The following is a 20,554-nucleotide window of genomic DNA, read 5'->3' as shown; positions in this document are numbered from 1 at the left end:
TGTCCCTTGCCACGATGGGGGTTTGGGGCAGGGGCAGGTGGCTGATGAGGACCCCTATCACAGACTGCATTTGCTCTGTTAATCCTAAAACAGACCTATCATTTTTAATTACATTTAATTATGGACATTTTGTGGAAGTTTTATAACTTTTCTCCCTTAAGTGGGGGAATGAAAAGGAAAACACTTGGCAGGCCATCCTGCTGGCACATGAAGAGGAGATGTAATTTGAAACATCCATAAACCTGGATCCTCTGATGTCCTGCTGCTCGTGCCACCAGGCTCTGGCCATCAGCTCTGGGGGTCTCACCCATCCTTGGGATGGACACTGCATCCCCTGCCCCTCATACCACCTGGGACTGGGAGCAGCTCTGATGGAAACACCATAGCTCTTGTCCTGACCCCTGGTGTGGGATGTGGTGAGGGAATCTCGGGTGCTCCCACAGCTCCTCAGCAGTGCCAGCACAGCGCAGATCAGATCTCAGGCGTGGGGAACTGGAGCCAACTTTTCCTGCCCAACTTTTAAGACTGCTATCTGGGTGATTACTGATGGCTAAGACACAATGAATAAATACATTCATGTTTCCCAACTGGAGGTTCGTGCAAAGTGCCTAGATGAAAGAAATGTTTCTTTTATAACAGTACCAGGCACGGCAGAGCTGTCAGTTTAGATATGAATCTTCAGCCAAAGTTGGAGTGTTTTTATAATATAACTTTATGATCTTCAATATTTTAGAGTCCCTGGACAAATGGGAGCGGCTGACAGTGGCTGATGCACTGGAACCTGTCCAGTTTGAAGATGGAGAAAAAATTGTTGTGCAGGGAGAGCCTGGTGATGACTTCTTCATTATTACAGAGGTAAGATTGGCAACCTGATAAGCTCTGTCATTTCCTGGTAAAGATCAAGGCTGTGTATAAAAGACATTTGGGTTCAGTTCAATCTCTTACTTCAGCATAAATCTAGCTCCACTTAAACCAAGAGACCTACTCAAAATTCAAATGAATTCAGAGACCAGTTCCATGGAATTGTCTTAAGTGGAACAATCTTCTTTCCAGTGAACTGAAAATGCAGAGTAATTTTGAGGTGTGTCTGTTGTCTTTATTGTTTAAAGGTTTGTTTTCTACAGGAGATTTTTCTAGTTCCAAATTTCCAATATTTCAGCAGGGCTGGTCAGTCACAGAGTGCATTGATTATTGTTCCCAAAGAGACTTCCAGGGGATATCACAAATGGACCTCTGTAAACTGGAGCAGGAGACCTGATCAGAAAACAGATAATTTGTTCTTTGTTTTGCCTTAAATTCAGTCCAAATGGCTGAGCCATCTTCTTGTTTACTCTGACACAGGAAGACAGATCTGTCAGGCAGCTGAAAATGCTGACATCTTTTTGGGAGATTATCTGACACTCCAGTTGCACTGTCTCACCTCTGCAAACGGATGCTGACAGGGTTTTCCACCCCACCCCGACATAAATATTTGGATCCTTGGTATCTCAAACAAGTACCAAGGCACTGTGATATAAAAAGCTATAAAGAGGTAGTAGAGACACTCAGGCTGAATAACAGGAGAGCATTAGGATATGATTGTCTCTGGATTGTGAGTGTTCCTATGCAAATATATAGAGCAGAAATAGCCAATATATGGCTGTGGAGACAGTTGCAGTGCACACACCAGGCCAGGTGTTGCATGACCAGCAATGAGTTCCAGTGGTGGCACAGGAACAGGGATTGGAGACCCTCACTGTGGGAGAAGGTGGCACACAGGGCTGGAAGGAGCTGGTCACTGTGTGGCCTTGGGATCCAGTTGTATGTACACAGAAAGCATTCCAGGCTTTGCTTTGCTTGCTCTTTATCTGTAAATTTTTGGACAGCTGCCACTATGCAAAGCAGCCAGAATTTGGTTCATAATCAATGTTTGACACTTAAAATTCCATCCTTTTTTCCTCTTGAGTGTTGGAAATATGTATTTTATTTATAAACATAGTTTCTTTTCAATGCTCACAAAATTGTCAGAGCAAGTAACTTCACCTGTCTATCATAACAGGGAGATAATTCAGGAACTTTGAATATGTGACAAGCAGTGTCCCTTCAAAAGAATAGTGTCAGAATAAAAGAGACTAGATATTAGATAGGGAATCTTCTATTAAGAAGATGTTTAGTATACGAGAAATATTTAGGAAATAGAATTTTTTTTCAGAAATATGGAATTTTTATTGTTCCTAGTGTTACTGCACATGCTGTTATTCCTTGCAGAAGCAGGAGACTAGGAAAATCTAATTTTCTTAGCCATTGAATCCCATGTGGAAAATTGGCAGCTTGCTTAAGAGTTACCAAGGGCCTTTATTTTCCCCCTCTTGCTGAAACAGCTGTTAAGACTTGAATGGGTAGAAAAGCATTAACACTGCATTCTGTAAAAAGTATCTGCTCACCTCACCTTTCCACTGCAAATCTGACATAGTTTCTCACTTTGGAAATTTCCTATATTTTTTTACTTTAAAGAATGAACATCCAGTTTCAACTATTTCTTGTGCTGCAGCAGTATTTCTGCCTGCTCACACATAGTTTAAGCTCCATATTTTAAACATGATTTTTATAGGAGTTTACATCTTTGATTTTAAGCTTTTCTGTAGGAAAAATTGCTGCAAGTCACCAGGAACACATTATTCTACGACCTGGTTGAAAGTAGTTTTGGCTGGTTTGTTGTCACAATACATTGAAAAGCCATTAGCTTCTTTCATATGCTTTTTGATGTTTGTGGTCTTCTAATCCAAACCACTAGAAATGCAGCCAAGTTGTTTGGCTGCTCTATGTGCAGAGAACCATTTCATGTATCACTAAAATGCAGCCTCCTTTGGAGCACAGCATGTCCAGTACTACAAAACTAACTTGGCCACATGATTTTTGGACAAGGTACTCATTTACCTTTTTATTTACTCATTTTACATTTGATGCAGCCCCAAAAGCCAAAATTGTGTCCTGGGCTGCTTCAAAAGCAGCGTGGCAGCAATTCAAGGGAGGTGATGCTGCTCCTCTACTCTGCTCAGTGTCCAGATCTGGGGTCCCTTCCCCAGGGGAGATGATCAGAGATGATCAGAGAGATGGAGCCCCTCTCCTGTGAGGAGAGGCAGAGAGAATTTGGATTGCACAGTCTGGAGAAGAGAAGGCTCCAGGGTAACCTAACTGTGGCCTTCCAGCACCTGAAGGGAGCCTGCAGGAAAGATGGAGAGGCTATTTGCAAGAACCTGGAGTGACAGGGCAGGGGAATGGCTTCAAAAGAGAGAGGGCAGGTTTAGATTAGTTATCAGGAAGAAATTCTTCCCTGTGAGGGTTATGAGGCCCTGGCACAGGTTGCCCAGAGAAGCTGTGGCTGCTCCATCCCTGGAAGTGTCCAAGGCCAGGTTGGACAGGGCTTGGAGCAGCCTGGGACAGTGGGAGCTGTCCCTGCCCATGGCAGGGGGTGGAATGAGGTGATCTTTAAGGCCACTTCCAACCCAAACCACTCCATGATTTATCATAAACCATGATCATTCATATCATGCTTAGACAAATCAGTTATCACTTTATAAAGCTTTGGTGCATCCCAGATACTGGTTCCATGTGGAATCTTGTGACTCCTAGTATAAAAGCTTCTCTAAGGCACCCAGGACTCACACATGGATTTAAAATTGTTGAACTTCAGAAATTAGTCATTCATTTCTGGCTAGCCTGCCCTGCTGCCTCGCTCTGTGCCATCCCTTTGGGACATTGTAAGGACATTGGTCCTGCCCAAGGACACAGCCTGTGAGTGGATTGGCACATTCTGGATTTGCAGATTGAAGAGAAACCACTGAAACCTTTTGAAAGGGAAACTGTCAGCCCCAGTGATGATTAGAACAGCAATTCCTGCTTTAAACCAGGAATATCATCCTAGTTAGTATGGATAAGTCTAATTAGTCTCCCCCTTCTATCAAGCAAACACATTCACCTTTTCCCTGTATTTCTTACTATAACCTTTTTGTCATGGCTTTCTGTTCCCCTTCCTCCCTCCAGTGTTGCACAGTTTATTTGGGGCGCAGGTTATTTGAGGTGCAGGCTGTATGCATGGAAATGCTCCAGTGTCCCTTGGAAAGTGAGGCTGCAGCAGGAGCTCAGCCAAATTACTAGAATAACAGAAAATGTGCACAGGGAAGAATCACAGGAAACCAGATCTTTTAAAGTTCACTGCTCACAAAGCTGTTTATGGTTCATTTTTTGTTAAAAAGTCTAATGAGAAAAGTATACCCTGAGATTCCAGGACAGCTACAGTTTTTCTGCCATCCTAAATCTTCACAGGCACCAGTAAGGTGTTTACTTGCACTAGTTTGGGTTCTTTTCTGTTTAAATACCAAGCAGCCTTCAACAAGATTTAGTTTTAATATTTGAAGGCTGTGGATTTTTTTCCAAGAGATAGAATTATTGTAATATTTATACCATATTCCTTAATGTGAAGATAGGATCAGAAGTGAATGTCTGTTTACAAAAGCAATGACTTCTGTGAGATTGATTTACTGCACTTGAAAAAAGAAGCAGACCTGCAGTTTCTGTATGTTCAGATATTTCCAGGTCTTACTTTCCCACTAAGGTTTTCACACAACAAACTCGGGCTTTCCCAGACCAGACAGATGTGGAATGTATCTGCTGGATTCCAAGGTCATGGAATTATCCCATATGAGATTCCTGGCACAGAGGTGAAAAACTTTAAGCGCCATGAAACAATTGTTGCCATAAAGAATTACATTTTGGCAAGTGTAAATCATAACAGATGTACCGTTTCTAACAAATAAATTTGCAGTTGTGTCGTGCACTGCCACACTGTGTACCCAACAGTGGGGAGGATTTATTCATCTGACTTCAGATAACGCAAATATTTTTAGCCAGCATTTTAAAGTGGTGGATGCAAAGGCACATGAGCTTTGTGGAGTTAAAAGTCCCTTTAAATTAAATGCCAGTTGAACAGGGCCTGGTTTTATTCCCAACTTGTGCTTTGCCACTGACTCCAGCTCAAACAGTAGTTCACACCAGCGTAGTAGTGCTCTGAAAGTGGAAAGAAAAGAGGTTTTTGCTGTTGTCTAGGTTACTGAGAAAGGTAGCGACAATAGTATTAAAAATAGCGGTTATGATCATGTACCACTCTCTCAGGTTCAGCTTCCAGCTTGGCTGGGTGGCACAGTACCTCGAAGTCTGTAAGGCAGCTGCCAAAAATGCAGGGATCTGCAGCCTGCTGGGATTTCCAGCTGCCACCCCTCCCCTGTCAGATCACTGGCATCGCTTGTCACGAGCGAGCGCCGTGTCCGGAGCACCGACCCTGTCATGGGACTCACCCACTGCACTTAGGGACTCTCTGAATCTCAGCTGCACACTCAGAGCTTGCTGAGCTGCTGCCATATGGCCCTAATACTCAAAGTTTGACATGGTTGAAGAAAAATGTGTGCACAGACACAAACGTGCGCAGGTGGAGGAAGAGAGAGCAGCAAAAGGTTTCTGACAGGGCCACGCTGAACCTGGAGAGCACAGCTTGTGGCTGCCCTTTAAATGTGCAGCCTGTCATCTGCTCCCAGGACAGGTTGGTTTAAGTGGTGCAGAAAGCATAGAAATAAATCTGCACGAGAAGTAAAACATTTCCAATTAATAGCTGGTCGAGCTGCCCAGCAATCGTATGCAGCAACCTAAAAATAAGAGACCTAAAAATAGAAGATAATTCACAGGAGACAATTCAAGGAGAAATGGACCCATGGTGTCAAGGAGTTTGGGATTAGATTTTTGTTTTTAACTTTATAAACCAATTATTAATTGCAGATTTCTGGTAAGATACAGAGGAACTCCTCTTCAACTCCTTTGTGAAAAGCACTTATAAAAATCTGGAGATTGGGATTCTTCCTTATTGTCCTGCTGCAGGACATCTGATTTTCAGTGTCACCTGTTCAGGCTGTGGGCAGAACATTGCCCTCCCTGTTTCCCCATCAGTGGAACAATCCTAATGACATTTCTTAAAGGTGAGGAAAAGCTTAATGGGAAAAGGCATAAATATCTGTCACTACTGAAACCAGGCAATGAGAATAGCAAAACTGACAAATAAGAGAAAAAAACCCACTGATAGTGCAGAAGACGTTTCAGAATTAACACAGTGAGCTGCCTTATTAAAAGAAATGAGTGAAATTAATTGGTAATTATTATTTTTCCAGCACTATCCTTGGCTGATCACATTGGAAACAGCCCAGTGATCCTTGTCTAGGGGGATTGGGGTGGGGCTGCTCCTTCCGTGCTGCTGTTGACATTTCAAGTCAGGGCCACGAACTGGCTCCGGTCTGGGCAGGATCCACTGTGAGTTCTTGACGAGAGTGTACTTGAGATAGTGTCCTGTAGGTGAAATCAGTGTTTCCAGCCCTGCTGACACTCCTGGCACGCTCTGGAGCGTCCCTGCACAGATGCAGTTCAAAGCCTGTAGGTGGAACAGTGTTTGTAAACTCTTCCTGCCATGGTAACCTGCCCCTGCCTCTGAAGGGCACCTGGTCCTACACAAAATTGGGCCTTTCTGTAGGAAATCTCGACTTGAGTCGTAAATTACACAACGAGCATCCGAAGATTTATGATTTAAAAGCTCCTTAAGAAGGAAAAGAAAAAAAAAAGAAAAATAATAGCTCAATTGTTTCCTGCCCTAAATCCTTGCTCTTTGACATTCTAACCTAAGAGAGACCCCTTTGGCACCTACCCCTGCGACAGGCAGGAGAACTACAAAGTAAACTCCTTCTTTAGGGATAATGAAGTCACTGCCTTAGGCACACTCTGCTATCACACCTGATAATCTCTTTAAAACACAGTGCGATTAATTATTAATTAGGAAGATGAATGTTGTCTAGAAAAGGAGTTTCAAAGGCTACAAATCTGAACTGCTTAGTGTTACCAGGATTTTGTTGATACCGAAAATGTTTGTCAAAGGCAGTCTGCAGCGACTCCTAATGTACCCAATAAACAAAATATCCTGAATAAACAGAGCCAGCAGGCACCAGGGCTCTGCACTCTGCTTATTTTTAACTGCACAGACATTGTTTCCCACAGAGCTCTTACAGGAAGGGGACGTTCGATTTTCTTGGTATCACCCAGTTGTGCTGGAGCAGCAGCACTTCCATTGGCCCTGCTACAGAGCTCCTCTCTGTTCAGGATCCATTTTTAACAGCCAGCTGATGTCAAAGATGGAAAGTTGTGTGTGTGACTGGTTCCCATCCTGAGGAGGGATGGAGGTGAAGTATTTTGCTGAGTCAAAGAGACTAAAATGTCAGCTCAGTCCAGGTCTTGTTAAACTCAGTTTTACTTCCATGGGCAGTGGGTTAGGCTGCATATCCATGGGATAATGTTTCATAGGAAGCAAATGGCTGCTCCCTTTCTTCTTCCCACCAGCCATGGAGGACCTGTCAGTGACTGCAGCTTTTGGCCTTTCCTTCCAACTCTTTCTCCAGCCCCACCAACTGCTGCAGTGCAGTCACCTCTGGTGAATTCTGTAAAACCTGACACCTCAGGAGTGATGTACGAGGGAGCATTTTCCTAACAATTTTGTGAAACTTCAGATTAACCACTATTTCTAGTCTATTTTAGGGCTTTGCAGATTTCATTCCTCATTTGTGGCAGAAACCAGGACAACTGTATGTAAATTCCATGAGTTGCTATGAACCCAGAGAATGAAGAATAATATATAATAGTTTGAAAATGTACAGTTAAAGAAATACTGTCAAACCCATTCGTGACTCAATCTTGAGTCCACAACCAGAATTAAGTCCTCTTGTATCATCTTTCTGCAAGACCATTAATGTCAGATAGCTTTTATATTAGGAAAATGAGTCTTTTTGAAAAAGAGGTCTGATGGAAAGGAACACAGTGTAAAAGCAGTGTTCACAGCCAATAGTTTATAACAGAAAAGAGTTTTCACCTGGATTTGGCCCCTCCATATAGTATGAGATAAATAATTTTATAATTAAATGATTGTCAGATTTATAGTACCTGTGGTCTGTAATACATGTAACCTTTTAACCAGCTCATTCCTTCTTACCTACATGGACATCTCATGGAGGTCACAGGGCCTTTATCCTCACTACCCCTTCTGATGAGGTGTGTGAAGCAACCTTCATGTTGCATGGTGTGATCTGAAGCACAGGGCATAAGAAATGGGATAGTTCTTCATTCCTGGAAAAACAATTGATGGGAATTAGATACCTTGAAGGTCTTCATGATTTTGCTTATAGAAGTCTAAGGCAGAGCAAAAATGGGAGCCTGTGGCCAGCACTCCATCATTAATGGAACACCCTTGTTCCTTTAGGTTAAATGTTACCACCCAAAAATGATGGGTTTTATTTTATACTGCAGGTGATGAGGAAGTCACTTGCACTTTGTATTGGGAGAAATATGTTGATTTTGTCCCTTGTTTTTGTAGAAAGGTCTCTTTCATAAATCAAAGGCTGGCAAAAAGTAAAAATCCAAGATTATTTACTGGCTAAAGGAATATTTGCAGTGTCTTTGGCTACATAGTTCAAAGGATTTGTCTTCTTTTGGAAAGTAGCCCTAGAACTGCTGATCCTTAGCTCTAACATAAAAGCTGTCCCAGGAATGATGCTATCAGCAGTCCCTGAGGGCTGAAATGGCAGCTGAGGAGTGATGTGCTGGTGGTCTTCCAGGACACTGGGGATGAGGACATTGCTTATGTCAGCACCACCATGTACACACAGGACCTACTGTGTTACTCTGTCTTTGGGATATTGATAAACCCAGTTCTTGGAGCACAATTCCCAGGAGGATGCAGTGCAGCCACACTGCTCCCAAAGGCTTAAAAGTAGTTTTCCCAGCCTCTTTTTGCACATGTGATACCCAGCATAAAAAAAAAATGCATGAATATTTCCCCGGTTCACTTTTGACATGACAACTTGTGTAGGAGTCTCCAGTCTCATTCAGCTGTAATTTAAAACATCTGATTTGTAAACCCATAAAATTGAAGTTTATGCTGGAATGACAGACACACCCTGGCCCTGTACCACAATGGGATATGTGGAAATCAGGGAAATCAGTGAAATCATTTGGTGTGCAGAGAAGCAAACCCCAAAGTTAGTAATTGGCAGTTTCATTCTTAATATATGCATGTCCCATTTGAATTTTCACAAAAATCAGAGTGCAAGATTTTCTCTGTGTTCAAAGCAGCCTGTGACTTCTTCCTGAGCTGATACCAACTTTGGGGTATGGTTGGTGCTCTTTAACACTTTACTGGTCCTGTCAGCAGTGTCTTCCTACCAGGGCAGTCTGCAAAACCTTGGCGGTTCACAGGGAATGAAAAGCCTCTCCATGGGAGTAAGGAGAGCAGCACAGGCTGTTTACCCCTCCAGGTTTTCAGGATCCCCATAAGCTCCTTTGGCACTGGAGCCTGAGCTCACAAGCCCTGATTCAAAGCACTTAGTCAAGGTGAACAAGAACTTTGTGGCCCCAGGCATGCTAAATCTGAACTGACATTAAAGGCATCTGCTATGTCAGGAGCTGGGAGCTCTGTCTTGAGGAGAGCCTCTCTGTCTTCAAGCAAAAACACTGCAGTGTAAACAAGAACTGAAACATGGTGGTGCTCAACCTAGAGGAAAAGAAATGGAGAACTTCCCAATCCCTGCTGGAGTTCATCCCTTTCTCTGGATAATGTTAAAGCTGCCCCTTACTGGAACAGCTTTTGCCCCTCCTCTGCAAAGATATCATTGAGTTGACTGCAGATTTGCTGCAAGAATATAGCCCTTAGGGCTCCTTCATTAGCTGTGCAGTGTGGATTTTCTGGAGCATGCAAGACCCTTCCCAGTGTGCTCCAGGATGAGGCAAATTTGAGTTTGTGAGGTTTTTTCTTTAGAATGTAATGTTTTGGTCCTTTGAACAGACTAGATTCACCAACAGGAAGGAGTCAAAGAGAACTTTCTATGGGGGATTTTCCTGATCTCTGTGATGAACTCTTTTCTTTCCTTCCCCCATTTTACTCCAAGTTTTATTTCTCTCTCAGAAGCTGCTGCCTTTGCTGGCCACAGCTGCTCTCCCAGCCCTGGTCACAGCATTAGTTATGAGACTTTAATGACAATGTCTGCCTCAGCCTTTTGCTTGGTCTGGTTACTTCAGCATCTACAGAATGTTTTCACAAAGAAGCAGATGGCGGTAGGAGTAATTGGGCCGTAAAACAGCATTAACAGCTAAAAACGATTTTCACCAGAAAGGATTTTGCGGGCAGGGTGAGGGAGGTTCAGCACTGTTTTCGTGTTTTCTCTCCCATACATTCACCCCTGCCCTGGCTGTAGGTGGTAGCTCTCTGCTTCCAGGAGATGAGCCCTGTCAGGTCAGTCACAAATATAACAGTTGATGAATAACCCATTATAAAGTCACTTTTATGTTGACTCAGTGGACGTTTCCTGGCTTCAGAGAGAGTCAAGATAATGGCTAGCTTTGTAGAAAGAAAGAATCTCTAAAATGCAACATTTTTTTCCCTTTGTGACTTTTATTGCTTTGTGCACTGACATGTCTGAGGGGGGAAAACAGGGCCTTGTTGCCAATAATCCACAGCACTTGGCACGGAAGGTCTTTAAAATCTGGCATTGGGATGAATATTAATTCAGTTGTTTTCCCACAGAAGCTACTGATTAGTCAAGGCTAAGTATCCCTGAGATGATTCATTAAAACCAACATCTGAGCCCACCTTTACTGACTGGCTCTGCTTCTTGTCACCCCTGCAACAGGTGACTGAATGTGTAATGGAAGGGGTGACCAAAATCCCAGAATGGAGCAAAGATAGAAGTGCAGAGGAACCCCAAAGGCTGTGGTGCAATGGCTTCCCAGCCTTCTGGGCATGGAGCCAGGACAACTAGCCAAGGAGGATCACACCCCAGGCAAGGGGTTCCTCCCATGGCTCAGAGCTGGTATCTGATTCCTCTATCACCATCCCCTCGCTCTCAGGCTTCCCTGTTGGCAACTGGGACTATCCCTAACCCTAACCCTGGTGGTTTGAAGAAGTGTGGCATTGGGGCTGTGGTGTCCCTCTGTCTGATGATGGGAATGATGATGATGGTGATGATGATGGAGTCATGAGTCCCCCACCATGTAGGTATGCCTCTACTGGACATCTGTGTGGTCTAGCCTGATGGTAGCTCTGCTGCTGTGGCTCAAAGGCAACAATTCAAAGTCAATATATACTATAAAATTTAAAGTTTTGTTCCTGTAAAGTCTCTCAACAGGAAAGGCTTAACAAAACAAGAAATTACATTTTTATCTTCTTTGTGCAAAACCCACTTTACTTCACCTGCATACTGCAATGGTCTCCATGCCCAAAGGAAATTGCAGTTGATACAATTTCTTTTGGTTTTCACTGTGTTTACTGGTCTCTCTCTGTCTGAATGTTGACTTCCATTTAATAACAGCATTTCTTTCTCTTCAAGAGGAATACATAGGTATAGCACAGGTTTAATGCAGGCTGTATCAAAGAAACACTGAAGGGAAAGATTGTCTGAGGTACTGAGATAGGAGGATGAACAAAACGACTGAAAAGGTCTTCCTGTGTCAGACATCTATGATTTTAAATACTGAACGACCAAGACAAAGGCATTTCCTGGTGATTAATGATGGGCTGGGTGTAGTCATGTCTGGGCCTTAACCCTGGCCTCCTGTATATCCCTAGGAAATGCCCTGTGGCTTAGTTCTTTCTGCTGTTTTAAGCTACACTTGCCTTATGATTGATTGTCGTCTTTAAAAGTACCTTAATGTTTGTGGCTATTTTGGTGACTGCTCTAGACAGCTTTGTTCCTCTCTCCTGGGTCTGGGTGTTATTCTTAAACCCACAGTCCTAAACTAATATAAACATGTCTGAATAGCAGAGAACCGTGAGTTTGGGCATGTGTAGGGCAGTTTGATGCAGGTGTGATATAAAACACACAGCAACCTGCAGGTTGTTTGATATCAGTCGTGGTTGTAGAGATGATGTCCAGGAGCTCTTCCAGCTGGGCAGGGACTGGTGATTTCCATCTCTGCTAGAATTTGATGTGCTGTTGAGAATGATGGCAAATGAGATGAATTGACAACCTAGTGATGATCACTGACAGTGTAAAGGTGCTTTTGGCAGCACTGCTCTCTCAAGGAGGCTGGGTGGGGATCAGGGAGCAGAGCTTGTTTAACATTGCCTTTAGAGCTCCTTTGAACTTGCATTATTAATCCTAACCCCATTCCCAACATGCTGGCTTCCTAAAAATCCCAGGAAATCAGTGCAACTCCAAATGTACAGAGTCACAACCAAATTTAAAAAGCTGGATGTGTAAAATGTTGCATATTCATTCTCAGAAGCTCTCAGCAGCTCATTACCTTGGCATTGCCTTGTGCAGTATTTATAGTGAATTCTAATGAATGCAGAAAAGAACTGACTTGCTTGAGATAAGCAAAGCAAACAGCCACCACTTTTCCAGTCACTGCAAACCTGGGGCTGCTCTGGCAGCCTGTTCCCACCATCAAAACTGGCTCATCAGGAGGGATAGCTGAGAGGGATGAGTTTTCCAAACTGCACCAAATTTGCTTGAGGTTTCACATCAGACAACTGAATTTCAACTTTTTGAAGTGGGGGTTGAAGCATTGGCTGACAGGTCTCCCAGATTCACCAGGCAATCACTATTTCATAGAATCACAGAATGGGTTTGCTTGGAAGGGACCCCATATATCAACTAGTTCCAACTCCCAGGAGTTTCCAGGAAATATGTAGCATTTTGAGCTTCTGGCTCTCCTTAAATTAAGTTAATGATTTGGAGATGCTCTAGGAAGCAGATATGATTAAATAAGATGCAACTTAATATAGCTGTAGCTGTTATAGTGTAAGAACATGGCCCAAACACTGTTTGTAGGCAGATGAATGATGGATTTTATTAGATATACCTGGGGAAATGGGCAACCTGAAGACAGACATGAGCCCAAGAGCTCTCCTCTCTTTTTCTAGCTCTGCTTGTTGATCTAATAAAATACATTACTTCTACAAACCTCATCTTGCCTACAATTAAATGAAATCCTCCCAGAATCATACTGTGTGACAGATCTTTTAATTCATTTCAGACCTGCTGCAGCTCCATCCAGTCCCTCTGCTTCGCCGTGGGAGCAGCAGCATTTTGTGCCACAGCAAAGCCCCTTCCTTCTCCTTTTGTAGTAACTGCAAAGATTTAATAGCAACACATTAATGAGGGTTTGTGTGGCTGTGGAGCGAGGGGAGACTTATCTTTTGAACGTGTGAATTGTGGAGTGTGTGGGTTAACAAAGTGAGAAAGAGCAAAGGTATGTTCAGAGCTGCCATCGATGGAGTTAATGGCAATCACAGATGATCAGCCTGACCTTTCCATCTCTAATTCCATACACTGCACTGCCCTTTGGGCTGGGTGGTGAAGAGGAAAATAAAATAGGCTAGAAAAGCTTTCTAAGCTCAAAACTAGGATAAAAATGCCGCATTTTTAGGCTATGGGGAAAAAATGTCACCTGTGCTTTTTTAGAAAAAGCAGTCAGTAAAAAAAGTATGAAATAAAACTAGAAAATCAAGTAGTAACTTCCTGATTGTGAAAATTGAAGTTGTTTTCTTATAATTTTAATAATGTCTTCTTTTTAATAATTATCCTTTATCCCAGATGGAACTTCACTATATTTTTTATTGATGGCTGTATCTTTAAAATGGGTGGTTAGACCAATCAGTATGACTGACTTTTAAACCAAAAAGTTTTTAAAACAGTGCAGGGTTTCCCATCCCACCCCCTGCCCCTGGTGAAGCCCATCCTGCATTGCCTGCCCCACCCAGGGGTAACACAACTTACCAGATTTTGCCTTGTGCTGCCTGGGAGTGATCCCACCTGATCCACTGAGCTGGAATAGAGGGAAAAAATACAGGATTTCAGTTTTTAGCACCATGAATCATACTTGTCTTTTGTAGCCAGGCTCTTTAGACCAACTGCTGGCTATAGGATTCATACTTAAATATAAAAACAGGGCTCCTGATGCAATTAATGCTTGGAAGTACCTGCAGGATAAGGCCTGGGAATCCCAGTGTTGATCCAGATGGGCCACACTCTAGAATGTCTTCCTCATCTATCTGTAGGGTCTGAGAGTTTAAAAGTGAAACATCTATCAAAATCTCATTACTTTGGAGAGGATGGGAGCTCATGCATTATAAACCTTAATTTATTTTTTATATCATAAATCACGGTGCCATATCTAAGGCATAAATTTTTGCAAAACAAACTGCTGAAGCATTTGGAAGGAATTGAATAAACACTCCCAGCAGTGCTCCGGAGCAGTGCCAGAAGGAGCAGGCAGGTGTGTGGGGTGAGGATGGCAGAGAGATGCTGGTGGCACAGTGCTTTGGGAACTCCTACTCTTGTTGTTTTTGCAATAGGATGCTCGTATTTACTCAGAGGAGAGGAGAGAAGGTTAATGCTATCAGTTTCTGGGAATACAGGCACTCCCCAGTGACTGAAAGAGAATATTCCTGGATCCCCCAAAGACCATAATTTCACTCCCAAGTGTCTGCTAGCAGAAAGACATGCCTGTCTGCCTTCAGTTTAATATCATCACAAAGGGCTGATTTATTAAACGGTGTCAAACCTTCCCGGCAGCCTTCGAGCTCGTGCTCTGTAGGGTTTGCTTGGTGGTGTAGGAGGCTGAAACGGGTATCAGTGTACAAGGCAGTATTTTAAGTTGAGCAGCACTAAGCTGCCTGATCCTGCAAATCTAGGATCATGTAGCTTGTTTAGAGATTCATCGTGCCAAGTTTTGTGTGTCATTTAAGGAGAAGTCTTCCCCATAGAGAGAAAATGCATTTGAGAGTGAGAGTGATGAGCCCCTGAACCCTTGTTAGATAATGCCCTTACCTCCTGGGACAGGGCCCAGAGGATTTATTCAGTCCTATCATTTGTGGGAGGTGAGACATCCTAAAGCACAAGAAGGCCAGAAAAATCAAAAATTTTATCAGAAGGATGTGACAAGTAAAATAAAATTAAAAGCAGCCACAAAACTTGGGATGAGAACAAGGGTAGGGGTCAAAACTGAACTCATGACAACTTTATCATTATATGGGTAATGAAGGACTGCTTCTGTATTATTTTATTCTGTATTATTTTGTTCTTTAGTATTTTATTTCTGTATTATTTCTTCCCCATTTACACTGTTTGTCTACAATTGGACTCCTCAACTACAGTCAGAATAGTGCTGATTCCAGAGATAAGACACACAAAGTGAAGGTGATAGAGGCAGGCAATTATAAAAACATGTTCTTTGTTTCCTGGGGTGGACAGCCTTCCCATGAAGGTCACTCTGACAATGTTCCAGGATGTACTTGTGGAGCTGGTGGCTGGTGCAACGAGGGGCCAAGCAGTGTAATCAGAGCTGACATCTGGGTGCTCGCTGTCAGAGCTTCAGGAAACTTGTTTTGCTCTGAGATAGACCTGCTCTCACTGGGCAATGGGAAAAGCCTATGTGACTGTTAAAACAAGAGTGGAAAAAATATGGATCTGGAATATGCATTGCTTTATCCTGCCAAGCCAAGTGTTTATTGTGGAGGCCAGACACATCTGTCCTTCTCCAGCAGATATGGTGTTTCTTGGATTAAAAAGGCTGACTGTAGTGGAACAGTGGAAGAAATTGCTTCAGAAGGCTGACTTATTGGAGTCCTATATCACATGGACCCTGTCAGAAAAATATTAGCCACAATAAAAGCTGACACTTGGGAAGATGAAAGCAATATTGCTTGATATTGTGATTACCTTTATAGCAATGTGCTGAAGGTGAGCAGTGGGGAATTGAGTCCTTTCTTCATTTGACCTGGGTGGTCACTATGATTACTTCAGGGAATTTTTTTTGTTTTATGTAATAAAACATCTGTAATAAAAGATTTTTTTAAAAATTCCTTTTGGAGACATGGATTGCAGGCAGCTATTTGGGTCAAAGGGTTCAGTTTTTGCCAGGCTCCAGATGGAGATGAGAGGAGGACAGGGGCAAGAAGTGACTCTGAATCCATCTTCACTGTACAGGCAACGACAACAGCATCAGTTTACTGAGATGCACCTGATCCAAAGTTTGGCAAGAGGGAGATGGATGCAGGCATTATCCCCTGTGTGGGGTATTTCTGAGAGTGCTGCTTGTGAATGTGGGTCTGTTCTGAAAGCTGCAGCAAGTGTGAATAACAATGCTCATCACACTATCTCTGCATTTTCATGCCCTTGCAGATTTACTGGAAGATCTTGGAAAACTGCAGTGTTGGTGGAACAATTTAGTTATATCAAGGAAAAGGATTTTTTTTCCTGAAAACTTGACAGAAGAAATAAGATTTACCTCCTGGAGGTGCACAAGTTTCTTTTGGTTGAAGGAGGCTGCAGGATATTTGCAGCTATTGAATGTTCACTGAATACTCTGCTCTGGATGGAGGTTTTTCAGTTAAAATCAAAATATGTTAACATTTGGCCTTTCCCTATGCTTTTGGTTTGGACTCAGAAGATATTCTTATATGTTACTATAATTTTTTTTCCAGAAAAGCAGATACCTTCTCTGTTCCTCTACAAAAGCTTTATGCCACAATAATTTAAGATTTCCTCCAGGTCAGAATATTTCTGCATGTAAAACTCTTTGAAGGTTTAAATAGATTGTAACTGAGTTTTAACATGTATTAGCACGTGTCAGGTACAGCAGTTATTAAGGGTAGTGGAGACAAGGCACATTCCATCTCTCCAGAGACTGACTTGCAGGTGTCCAGACCACTACAGACCATGAGCAGGCAAAGCCAGTAAAAAAACCACCACCCTTTGTTACAACAAGCATTAAAAACTTCTTTTGCCGTCCATTTCAGCAATAGGTCAGCTGAGGAATAAGCTCTAGTTGCTCTTACAAAATCATGTCCCAGGATTATTACTGGGAAAATTACCTTTTTATTCCTTTTAATGTAAATCTTTTCTGTATCTCTCTCTCTCTCAGGTTGTGCATCCACACAGAACATATTTTAAAATTATATTAAACCATACATTTACATTAAAGCATGATGTGCATTAGTTAAATACGAATTTCTGGGTTCTGTCCTGTTCCTGTTCTCTTTATGAGCTGAATACATCTGCATCCACACAATTCATAACAGAGAAATAGTTTGTTGTTTTTTTTTTCAAATCCTTTAATTCCTTTCATTCATATATCAATACATCATATATATGTGATATACAAAAGGAAATACTCAGGTTTGAACAAAGCCAGCTGACTCCCTGCCCTTCTCTTCCCAGGGCACAGCCTCCGTCCTGCAGCGCAGGTCTGACAACGAGGAGTACATTGAAGTTGGAAGACTTGGTCCATCAGATTATTTTGGTAAGAAAATTCAGCTAAGCATGGTTCAGAAAGACAGGCACGTCTGGGTCAAGCACTTATTGTCTTAATTAGTGTTCCACTCTTACATGCGAGGGGTTACGTGCAGGTCAGCTGCTGCTCTCAGCGATGCTCAGAGATTTCAGGGAAGCCAAATCTACTCCTTGGTTTACACCAGTGTAGCTGACAGGAGACAGATCCAGAATCAGCAAAACAGTCTGAAAGCATTTGTTTTCAAAGGCATTTTACACACATGCATTATGCATGTGTAATGCATTTGTACTGTCAACAGAATTATGTAAAGTGTCTATCAAGAGATATATAAAAGGAGATGTTCTACAAGCAGAGCAATGGGATGGTGGAATATGCACCCTGTGAAAGAGAGGAGGGTGTGTGGCAGTGTGTTGTCTCTGTTTCCAGGTGAGATAGCCTTGCTGCTCAACCGGCCCCGGGCAGCCACGGTGGTGGCACGTGGACCCCTCAAGTGTGTGAAGCTGGACCGGCCCCGCTTCGAACGAGTGCTCGGCCCTTGCTCCGAGATCCTCAAGAGAAACATTCAGAGATACAACAGCTTCATTTCACTCACTGTCTAAATGATTCCTCTGGAAAGCTGCCTTCATGTGACCTTGTGCACTTAAAATTTGCTCTGTGCAGCTCCATAGCTTTATGAAGAAAAAAAAAGAAGTATGCATTTTATGTGTATTTTTTTCTGTTTATGTCACCTAGTGGATGTCAGCTCAAATCTCACATATAATGGAAGTGGAAGGATAACTGTTTGGGTAAGACTAGCTTTAGGGAAGATTGGGCTCTTTTGGGCTCTTGGCTTGCAGACAAGATTTTTACCTATTGTTGGTTCATATTGCTTGAAACTGTGGGTTCAACTATTTAAAATATGTATGAATTTCTGGTTTTTTATTATCTTTAAAGCTGGTCTTATTCACCTTTTGTCAAGGTTCTTAGATCAAGTGATGTGAAAGGTGTCCCTGCCCATGGCAGGGGGTTGGATGACCTTTCAGGTCCCTTCCAACCCAAACCAGTCTGTGATTCCGTGATATCTCTCTGCCTGTCACTTCTAAAAGACTTTTCACTGGTTACGGATTGGGGGGTTCCGAAATCCCATGAAATGAGTGGCAGTCTCATTGATGAGAAGCAGTTTCAGGGGGAAGGTTGGAGGAAGGTTTTGATCATTCCAGCAAGCCAGGGGAAAGTAAAGCTTTTGAGTGATTTTGTTTGTGGCTTAGATATAGGGGCCATATTCCTCCATGTCACAAACCCTTTTGGGTCTGCTTTGTAGGATATGCTCAGGCAAACAGCCTGCACCAGTCTTCTGGGTGAAGAGGTCAAGGGACAATGTTTTGTAAGAATTCAAATGGAGCCTTTAGGACCTAAAGTTAGGTATCCTCAGCTTTTTTTAAATGAGGATTTACATTAGAGTCCTTAGAAGTCAAATGGGGGCTTCTCTGCTGAATTAAGTTGGCTTCAAAACTCAGCAGAATGTCCTCAGCCACTTCTCTGAACATTATATGAAATACTGAAGAGATGGTGCCAGGTGCACTTCAGGGACAAATACAGCAGCTTGTTTTTAATAAGGTCTACTTAATTAAATTCAACTGCCTTTCTACTAGTATATGACTAAATTTTAGAATTTTTTAAAATTTTCTGAAAGCCAAATAAGTGCTTCAAAATGCTGCTTCTCCTCCAAAATACAGGTATTATGTAACAAAGAGCACCAGGATCCTGGAGCCCAGGTCCCTCCAGGGGCCTCACAGCCTTGCTGGCAGTCACTGCTGCCCTGCCCTGACATGGGGCTCCTCCTGAATGGAGCTTTTTTCAGATCTCTCAGGGTTAGGGATCTGCACAGCCCTCAAGGATGGGATCATTTGGATTATGATTTGCAAAGCTTTACCTTGCAGGTAACCTAGCTGTTACACATGCATCAAAGCTCTGCATCTCAGCTACCCTTAACAGCACTGCCTGCCCTTCAGTTGGGCCAAAACTCCATTTCTTCTTTACAATAACATTCTTCTGAGTAAATACAAACTTTCTGTACCTTTGACATGCCAAAGGTTAAGCAGTGAAATATGGTACCAATCTCCCTTTTGAAACTAGAGGTGTAGCTGGCTAAATGGCTAAAATGACTCCTACTGACACACAATTGCTTTCTTTTTTGGAATTAACAAATACTAATTGGACACTTTCCTGTTGACTCCCACCAAGGGCCCAGTATTCCAGTAGCTGCCCACAGTGGTTCTCACAGAGCTAAAAAGCTTCTCAGCTTCACGCTCTTCTCATCACTTAAAGGTGCTTAATTTATTTTAGCATAATTTCAGTGGTCCTGTTAGTGTATATTTGTTGCTGCTATTTATTATGATTATGTTATGCTTCTTGCATGTGTTATTAAATATGACCATTCAGTTTCCAACCTTGCAATTTATATCATGTGCATTAATGTAGGCAGACCCCCATTCTATATAGATAAGTCAATGTATATGCATTTGATTATTTGCTGCACTGTTTTTGTATTCTCTTGTGCAATTTTAAAAAGAAATATTTTTTAAATGTTACCAGTCACTCAAGTATGTTCTTTTACCTGTTGCATTTCTGTTGTGTTGGTAAAAAAAATTGTGAGCGTTTCGCGTAATATGCAGGACACATCTCTTGTCAAATAGCAAGCATTAGCCTCACTGTTTAGAAGTTACTCGAGCACACAGACACACTGCAGATTCTTTGCTTTAAACCTTTACAGCTCATGGAAAATACGTCTGAATTATGGTTCTGTTATAAGCAATCTCAAGAGAAATGTAACTGTCTAACACCAGGATTCCTGTGCTTTAAGTGGAACAAAATGATATTCAGTGACATTTTGAAGATAATTGTAATATTTGCAGTGGATGATGGGACAGGATTATGGTATGAATAAAATTCTTCTACGTTATAAGTGGCCATTGTGGGTTTATTGCTAATGGAAGTCTGTGTGAGTAGATGTCATGTTCCAGTTAAAATCTGCATATCATCAAAACTTTGAGCTCTACTGAAAATAATCAGATGCAAAGGGACAAAAAATAGACCACGATTCCCAGTGCTATATATAGTAATGGAAACCAAACTGGTTTTGTGGAGGATTAGCACGAAGGAAAAAAAATCATCTGTTTAAATGTAACCATATATGTCTGTATAAAGAAATAGGGGTTCAAGG

General features: G+C 42.3%; 1 protein-coding gene and 1 long non-coding RNA gene across 3 annotated transcripts in view; one reads left to right on the top strand and one right to left on the bottom strand.

The window, feature by feature from the left end:
- PRKAR1B (protein kinase cAMP-dependent type I regulatory subunit beta) overlaps positions 1 to 20,296 on the top strand; it is a 91,699-nt gene extending 71,403 nt beyond the window's left edge. For both annotated transcript variants that reach the window (XM_086853839.1, XM_086853838.1), the window contains exons 9-11: positions 734 to 855; positions 17,280 to 17,361; positions 17,779 to 20,296. In XM_086853839.1, coding sequence (XP_086709965.1) covers positions 734 to 855; positions 17,280 to 17,361; positions 17,779 to 17,951 — 377 coding nt within the window. In that variant the 3' untranslated portion in view covers positions 17,952 to 20,296. The remainder of the gene's footprint in view (positions 1 to 733; positions 856 to 17,279; positions 17,362 to 17,778) is intronic.
- Positions 4,183 to 14,340, bottom strand: LOC111936058 (uncharacterized). The gene is made up of 5 exons (XR_002868015.2): positions 14,039 to 14,340; positions 13,836 to 13,884; positions 13,095 to 13,186; positions 8,058 to 8,187; positions 4,183 to 5,046 (listed from the first exon to the last, which is right to left on the bottom strand). It is a non-coding gene; the product is annotated as an uncharacterized LOC111936058 (long non-coding RNA).
- Positions 20,297 to 20,554: the final 258 nt, after the last annotated feature.

The sequence above is a fragment of the Cyanistes caeruleus genome, chromosome 17, assembly GCF_971803275.1.
Source record: "Cyanistes caeruleus chromosome 17, bCyaCae1.hap1.1, whole genome shotgun sequence".
NCBI lineage: Eukaryota > Metazoa > Chordata > Aves > Passeriformes > Paridae > Cyanistes > Cyanistes caeruleus.
Note: the sequence above shows the minus strand (reverse complement) of the source record. Positions and strands in the feature narration are given on the sequence as shown.